Genomic DNA, 8,442 nt, shown 5'->3' with positions numbered 1-8,442 from the left:
CTCACCAGCCACAGTCCTTTGGTCTCAAGCAGACAGGGGTACCAAGGCACGGTCCAGGTGGTGGCTCCCAGTAGCCACGGTTAGCCTCGGCTTCTTTAGCCACATCACTATGCCAGGCACAGTGTCAAAGATGCCCTGTTACCACCCAGCCCCAGCTTCTAGACACACTCACCCCTAGGTAGAGTTTCAGAAACCGTGCCTGTTGCCTGAAGGGAGAACCAGTTCCTTCCACAGCCCACAGCAGTCTGTCTGACAATGATCACCCAGTGTCTTGCAGACCTAACAGAATACCACAGGCAAACTATAAATGCACATTGAGTAAGGAAACCTGCCTGTCTTTTTCTTCACTATTTCTTTAGAACCTAGCCCATAGCTAGCTATCTTAGATATACTGTGTGTTAATTACTAATGACAATAGTATGGTATAGTAAATGACTATTTGCAGTCCTGGCCTTGCGCTAGGTCCCACAGCCACTAGGAGATATAAGTCATATATTGCAAAGAATTGCCTTATGTGATAGTGAGGGCTAGCTAACCAGCACAAAAATTTATAGGGTAGGCTACTTGGACACTATTTCTAATCTTTACACTAACCATAGCCAACGTGTGACACCCCCCTAATCTTGTACTGCTGACTTTACCTACCTGATTTTCTACCCTGTTGTAATCTTGTTTATCTTTGAAGACAGAATTTTTAAAGGCTTCAACCTCTTCTTCAGGTGAGTTTACCAAAACTGGTTGACATCTAAGATGGCTGACAGAGCAAAAGACAGATAACCTCCAACTTCGTTAACATCCTTCTAAGTGGCATACTCCAGCACTATGACAATTGTCAACTAAAAGGACCCATAAAAGCAGTGCCCAAATTGCTGGAAAACTCCTGCCATTCCCAGAAAGGTTTCAAGTCCCCCAACTAGCCTCATTTCTTTTGCACTATATCTCCATCTCCCTAACCCCAATCGGTCAAGAAGTTGATTTGAGTTTATCTCCCATTTCTGTTCCTAACCAAGAATAAATCTCCCTTGCTGCTTAATGTGTCTTATTGCCAGTGCTACAATTCTAACAAAGAAAAATGACCCGGGATGGGGATGAAAATTTGGTAGTTAGTATTCTCAATCAACAAAAGATTAAGACGAGATTCAAAGAAGGGCTACACACCCAGAGAACAGAACTAGGGTGTAAAACATGATCTAGCAGGAGTTCTGGTCCCTGTGCTGCTGTTCCTTGTGTGTCATACTTCCCCAGTGACAGCTGAATCCATCAATCTGTCCCACTCACAATTTCACAATTCATCTCTTAGGAGGTTGAATCATCTCGGACCAGGCTAGATGGGGCGATCATGGTTAATCACATCGGGCTGCCCCAAGGCTGGCCAGAAGCGATGTTCACCATCAGGCACATCGATCTCAGGCCGCCCTGTCAGTTTCATTTTCCTTGTGAAGCAGTTCAGCTTCCTCCCCTCCCCTCTCGGCTGCCATCTTCGGAGCTGAGCTCTGTGGTGTGGTCTCTGGGCTTCCTGTTCTAGGTGACTTCGCCATCTTTTCAGAGACTCGGGGCATTTACCACTGGACACAAAAGTTGTAGGATATCAAGATGGTGGCCTGAGAATCCAACTTTGTGAACAAGGTTCATCCAAATCACAATGTCACAACTTTGGCACCATTGGTATTCTTGGTTGCTGATAGTTCTGTGCATTGGAAGATTAGCAGCAAACTGAGGCTCCAATTCATAGAACACTGGACAACCGTGACACAAAAATGTCTCTAGAAATCGCTTCATTGCCTTCTTCAACCCAAGCTGAGAAAAACATTGATTTAGATGAACTATCCCAGTTATTCCCTGGAAGCAGAGAGACTAGTTTTACATGCCCAGGAGGTGTGGAGTCCTAATGTTTGTAAACTAAGTCCTACTCCAGGATCTCAAAAGTATCGATCATTAAAAGAAATCTACAAGGAGAGTTCTGGAACACATTCGCAGACCTCCTTGTAGCCATTGCCTTTCACAACAAACAGGACTCTGGGGAAGACTGGATTCTTTTCACTGTGTAGCCTTCATATCGTTTAATGAACTGGCTTTACAGAGAGAAACAGTAATAGTATCTGAAATGATAGGAAAATGTTCAGAATGTAAGTTTTAAAAAGTATTTAGAATGGTATGTACAGATGATTCCGAAAAATAAACGTATGTGGAAAAAAAGATTTGTTTTGGCCAGGCAGTGAGGGAGCACACCTTTAATCCCAGCACTCGGGAGGCAGAAATGGGCAGATCTCTGAGTTCGAGGCCAGCCCAGTCTACAGTGCAAGTTCAAGGACAGCCAGGGCTACACAAAGAAACCCTGTCTCAAAAACAAAACAAAACAAAAAAGACTTGTTTTGTGAGGTTTGGAGTGATATAAAAGGGTGACCTGGGTGATTTTCTTGACAGAATAAAATGGAAAATGTAGAATGTGTACCTTAGGTGACCCAAGGAATAAATTTAGATTTTACATAATTATGATTTTAATTTTAATCTTTATTCCTTGCTTTCTTTCAGTGGTAGGCTGCATGCATGCCGGACAAGTACTGTACTGCTTCCTCCCCCTCCAGCCCTCCTCCACTTACTATACTCCCCCAGCCCTTTCCACTTATTTCTGTGGACATTCTTCTCTTTGGCAAGTGGCACTGGTTATTTTCCTTTGGAATTATTTTTTAATTATTAATTTTTGCAGCAGTGTTGTGTTGTGTTGGACCTAAGGCCTAGTGCAGGCTAGGCAAGCTGCATTCCTAGCCCTGTTTTTGTTTTTATTTTTGAACATTTTATGGTGTGTGTGTGTGTGTGTGTGTGTCTGTCTGTCTGTCTGTCTGTCTAGGGAAGCACGTGTGCCATGATGTACACGTAAAGATCAGAGGACAACTTGCAGGACTCAGATCTCTCCTTCCACTCTGAAGGGCCTGGGGTTGTCAGGCTTGGTGGTGAACACTTTGGCTAAATCTTTACCTGCTGAGTCATCTCGCCAGTCCCGTTTCCTTCCTTCCTTCCTTCCTTTCTTCCTTCCTTCCTTCCTTCCTTCCTTCCTTCCTTCCTTTCTTTCTTTCTTTCATTTATTTATTATGTATATAGCATGTATGACTGCAGGCCAGAAGAGGGCACCAGATCTCATTACAGATGGTTGTGAGCCACCATGTGGTTGCTGGGAATTGAACTCAGGACCTCTGGAAGAGCAGTCAGTGCTCTTAACCTCTGAGCCATCTCTCCAGCCCCCCATTTCCTTTCTTAAATGTTTTCAAAGCAAGTCACTTTAAAGCAAAGTTAAGTCACTAACGGGACGGGTGGTATGAGGGTGTGGAGCACGTGTGACAGGATTGCTGGGCACGTTTTACAAGGCTACCATAGAAGGGTTTGCTCTTTTCTTTCAGATGAATTCTGCTACACCCCCACTCCAGGTCCTGGGACCTACATACATAACTGTCCCCTCTGCCTACAATGTTCTTATCCAAGATTTCCACATTACTGGATCTTTCTCTTTATTCAACTCAAAAATGACCTCCTTCTGGCCAACTACTGTTTTTCCCTTTGTGACGCTGGGGACCACACACAGTGTCACACATTCTAAGCACACACTCCACCACTGAGCTGCACTCTCACCTTTGGCCTTGTTAAAGTGACCCTCTTCAGAATGACCTCCACTGCTTCCTCCGTGTTTCCCTCTTAGTGCGATCTCTCCAGCCAGCCTTTCTCATCCCACTGTTTCCTCCACTGGCCTGAGAGCCCTTCACCAGCAAGGACTTTGCCCCCAGGTGCCGTTGAACCCACAGACCCTAAGCCAAGGCCACTGGACCACAGTGGGAACTGCAGACTTTGTTGATTAAAATTGTTCTACAGTAGAGCCTGGCTTGGTGCATGCCTTTAATTCCAGCACTAGGAAGGTAGAGGCAGGAGAATCTCTTCGAGTTCCAGGCTAAGGCTATATGGTGAGATCTTGTCTTAAAAACAAAACAAAACAAAAAAAGCGTTCTACATTGGGAGGTCTCCACTCCAGTTCTCTATCAACTTGTGCCAGCAGCCAAGGGCAGAGAGGAGAGGGAAAGGCGGGAGACAAGGCAGGCTGAGGGAGTCCATGGTTCAGCATCAAACACATTTATTTCACTTTTATTGAGTATACAAGAACAGAGAGCACACGCATACAGCACGGAGCACTGGTGGGGGAGGCGTGGGGACAAGAGGGGGGTAAAAAGGAACAGGACAGCATTGCAGTTGGTTGGTAAGGTGCTTTTGAAAAAAAAATATATATATTTAGAGTGATGTTGCTCATGCAGTCTCAGGCCAGTCTTGGTATGTGCTTGCAGGATTCAAAAACGGAAACAGGTCCTGGCACTTCCTGTACCCTCACATGGAAAAGATCCACAGAAAGCAAAGGCGGGGAAAATAAAGGGGCGCGAGACGCCGAGTGGGGCAAAGGCTCAGGGTGCAACTAGTTCGCCCTGCTCGGTTAGTTAAGTGGGATGGAGTAGCCCATGCCACCTGGTGAGTTAGGAGCTGCATCTAAATGCTCACCCAGAACTCTGACTGCTCTCTGAGGTGTTTCCCACTCGGTTACCTGGCCTCCTGGATAGAGAGATGCCACAGCAAAGATGAGACACACATACAAAAAAAAAAAGCAAAGAGGAAAAAAATAGGTTGAAGACACACAAGACAACGTCCATATTCTCTACGGAGTGGAGGCTGAGGAGGAAACAGTGCCCTAGATTTTAGCTTTGCAGGTTCCCTCCTCCCCGGGCAGGGTGCTGACTGCCTCTCTGGGGGGTGGGGAGGGGAGGTCAGAACATGCATGGAGTGAGTATCTCCTCAAATTCTAACATCCCACAAGCTAAGCTGGGTCATTTCATCCTTGCCCCGTAGCCCACATTGAGGGCAGGTACAACCCCGGGAACAAAGATCCTCCCTCTGAGGTATGTGTGTCCAGTGTGTGCAGGCCCTGGAGTCCCTGCAGAGGCAGGTGAGGCCTGAGCCCGATTCCAAGGGGATAGAGCCGTTCCTGCCCTTGGCTCAGAAGCAGCAGGAGCTTGCATGTTGGAAAGGGTGGGCGGGAGGTTCTGTGGCTTCTCCATCAAGAATGGACAAAGACCCCGGAGCAGAGAAAATGCTCTGTCACACTGGAGTGCAGTGGGCCTACCAGCCTGCACCAGGGACATATGGCTAACGCTGCTCTCTGAGAGCCTGGCTCTGCTTCTCAACTGCCACAGAGAGAAAAGCATTCTAGCTTCTTGCCCTGCGTCAGGCCAGCACCTGAAAGTAGGTAAGGTGTACATCGTGGGAGTAACTAATAAGCAGGCCAGGAGGGCACATCTAACCGGGCCCTTTGAGAGACAAGCCGATGGAGAGAGTGGAGAAGTGTTCTGACATGAGCCAGCTATGGATAAGGACAGGCTTGTCCGGTGGCTCCCCAGTGCCCCGCCCCCTTTAACGCGTCTCCTTCCACCTTGAAAACAGAGCATGGCACCAACAGGCAACTCATAAACATTTGCTGAATAAATACACCAACTGCCTTAGCAGGACTGGGGAGTGAAAAGGGGATTGCTGTAGGACACTGTCGCTCAGAGAGGGACCCTGCTGGTGGCGAGCAGGCCAGAAGCCTGCATAGGCCAGCGCGCAATGCCAAGCTTGTGGTGGGCCTTCTCCAGAGGCTCCTGTCATCTCAAGGCCGTTTCCGAACTTGGATACCGACTGACAGAAGCCTTGCAAGCCAGGGTCTAAGGCAGAAGGAGCCAGTGGGCAACACTTCCTCATACCTGCTACTGTTCTGGGATAGGGGAGGCCTTTGGAAATGCAGTATGGGCCTATCCTGGCCTTCCCTGTGTTCCTGGCCTCTTTATCATGGCTACTTTAGCTCAGGAAGAAGAGAATGAGTCATAGGATGGAAGAGGCAGGGGGGGAAGACTGACTGGGCATTTCAGAAAACCAGGTAAGAAGAGTCGCTGCTTTCTACCTCAGTCAGGGCACCACCTCCCTTAGGAGAAGGGGCTGACTGTGACGAGGCGTGAAGAGCGGGGTAAGACATGGCGGAATACAAACCAAAACAGACCCTGGTAATAGTACAACAGAAAGAGAGGACTGAAAACCAAGGCAAGCCCCTGGAGGTAGGACTGACCTATGACCTCAGCAGCAGAGTCCTGAGCACAGACCAGGCCCCGGACGGCTACTGCTGGGGGAGAAGGCATCTCGGCCTGGCATGTTCGGGACTACATCTGTGCTGCTTCCTTCCGGCTGAACCCTCACCTCTCCACGGAGGGCCCCCCAGTCTCCCCACCAATCACCCAGTTACAAACACCACACACAGTTTCACTACACTGAATCTGTCAGCCCTACTGGGAGCCGGCCACACCCAGAGTCCAGTGTCCTTGGCTGGGCCAGTTTGGCAAGATCTAGGAACCTTGGGATACATCACAGTCAGGTAATTATAACTTGAAAATGTCAGCTGCATACTTACCAGCACAGTTTATTTTAATATTTGTTTCCTGTTACATGTAATATACATAACTTAAAATCACAGTCATACAATCTCCTACGAGCTGCACCTCCGTCATGAGAAACTGGAAACATACAACGTCTACTTCCCTTCCCATGGCTTCCTGTTGCTCTTGCAGTCTCTTTTTCTGCCATTGAGAGTCATCTGCAGTGGCCCTCACAGGACCAGGACACAGAAGAGGAGGGGAGAGAGGCAGGAGGGAGCTGAGACAGAAAATGGAGACAAGATGAGCAGGAGTCAAGGGTGAAGCGGGAGGCAGAACAGAGGATTTCACAGCCCAGGGTCAAGACCCAGAAGATCACAACTGAGTGGTCCTCCCCTCCCCCTCCGAGTGGGAGACTTCCATTCTTCCTTTCTTGGCAAACAGTTGACTGTGCATGACTTGCTGCTCTGACTTCTCTTGCTTGGCTACGTGATCTTATTATTTTTTTTTTCTTCTTCTTCTTCCTTTGCATTAGAAGGAGCAACAGAGGCTGGAGAACAAATGGGGTGCCCGCCCATCCTGGAGTGTGTGCAGCCGGGGCTCACGGGGACATCTACAATCATCATGGTCTGCTTTTGTAGTTTGGCAGGAGAAAGGGGGGGGGCGGGAGATTATGATTGTTACATATTTTCCTGGAAAAAAAAATTCCACCAATTCGATTTGTCTGCAAAGGAAATGAAGGTTGTTGCAGATGTTGGCTGTTGCCGTCGGCTGGCTGCTCCGCCAGCCCAGCAGCCGCGCACGGACGCGGTGTTTCCTGTATATATATCTATATCTATATATATCTATATATATATGCTTTCCCTTCCCAGTCTCTCATCAGTGACAGTACGTCGCAGCTGGGATGTTGGTGTTGTCGGAGAATCCAGAACGAAGGCCCCTTCTTAATGGTTCTCTGGCTTGGGTTGGACCAGACACGCCAGCATCTCTTCACGGAGGTCAGGATTCCTGGGTGCCAGAGGCAGGGGAATGGGATGGTGGGAACAAAGGAAGGAAGAGAAGGAAAATTAGTTACTTTAGCCACTCGCCTCTAAACACACGGCAAGCAGTTCTTCCAGCTACCCTTTGGCCTGCATCATGGCCCAGAGGGCAAGAGTGACTTATCCAAGGCCACACAGCTTACTTCTGACAGCTAAGGACCGACCTTAGCCAATGCACCTAACTCTGGAGTCCATGTGTGCTTGGTCCTGAGGAGGCAATGCCTTGTACTTTGGTCTCAAAGTCTTTGAAATGGTCCTTCACTGTGGAGATGCTGCAGTCACCATCATTTTACTTTTCTCCCTTGCTCTTCTCAGTTCTGTGGCTGCTTCCCCTGGCTGCGGGTCCTCTATCCCCCACGGACCTGCTGTGGCCCAGAGATTAAATGCCAGACAGCAGCGCTTAAGGAAAAACCAGGGTCTGGATCCCAACTAAGGGCTACCTATAGAACTCAGCGTTTAAGAGTATGAACTCGGCAGTCACACTTCTCGGGTTCAATTCCCACCCCCTAGCCTGTCTGCTCTGTAACTGTGGGCAAGTGTCTCAACCCCTCTAAACCTCCATCTGTTTCTCTATAAAATAGGACCTGCCTTACACAGGTAGAGAGGGCACCACAAAGGGGTCTAACATATAGGAATGCTAAACAAATAAATGTCTTGTTGTTCTGCTTGCTCCGTCACAGCCCCCGCCCCACTTCCCCGACAGCAAGGGCTACCATTTAGTGCCTTCACTATTGGCAACTACTCAAAACCATTTTGTGCATGGAATAGCATTCCTGACTTTTGCCGCTCACATAGGATCAAGTATAATCAAAGTGTTGTAAAAAAGTCCTTCTTAGATCATTTGACTGAGAGGAAAACTGATGCCCGGAAGGCTGATGGTTTTGCAAGCTGGTGGTAGGATGAAGGTGAGACCATAAGGTTTCTATTTTGAAACACGTCAATCCCTCCCCCCACATAGGTAAATGTGGGAAGAT

General features: G+C 48.2%; 1 protein-coding gene across 15 annotated transcripts in view; it reads right to left on the bottom strand.

Annotated features, from left to right (window-relative positions):
- Positions 1-4,100: 4,100 nt before the first annotated feature.
- The window catches only part of Epb41l1 (erythrocyte membrane protein band 4.1 like 1), a 129,101-nt gene continuing 124,759 nt past the window's right edge, over positions 4,101-8,442 (bottom strand). For all 15 annotated transcript variants that reach the window (XM_037205360.1, XM_037205362.1, XM_037205366.1 and 12 more), the window contains one exon: positions 4,101-7,436. In XM_037205360.1, the coding sequence (XP_037061255.1) occupies positions 7,428-7,436 (9 nt within the window). In that variant the 3' untranslated portion in view covers positions 4,101-7,427. The remainder of the gene's footprint in view (positions 7,437-8,442) is intronic.

The sequence above is a fragment of the Peromyscus leucopus genome, chromosome 4 (assembly GCF_004664715.2).
Source record: "Peromyscus leucopus breed LL Stock chromosome 4, UCI_PerLeu_2.1, whole genome shotgun sequence".
NCBI classification, from domain to species: domain Eukaryota; kingdom Metazoa; phylum Chordata; class Mammalia; order Rodentia; family Cricetidae; genus Peromyscus; species Peromyscus leucopus.
Note: the sequence above shows the minus strand (reverse complement) of the source record. Positions and strands in the feature narration are given on the sequence as shown.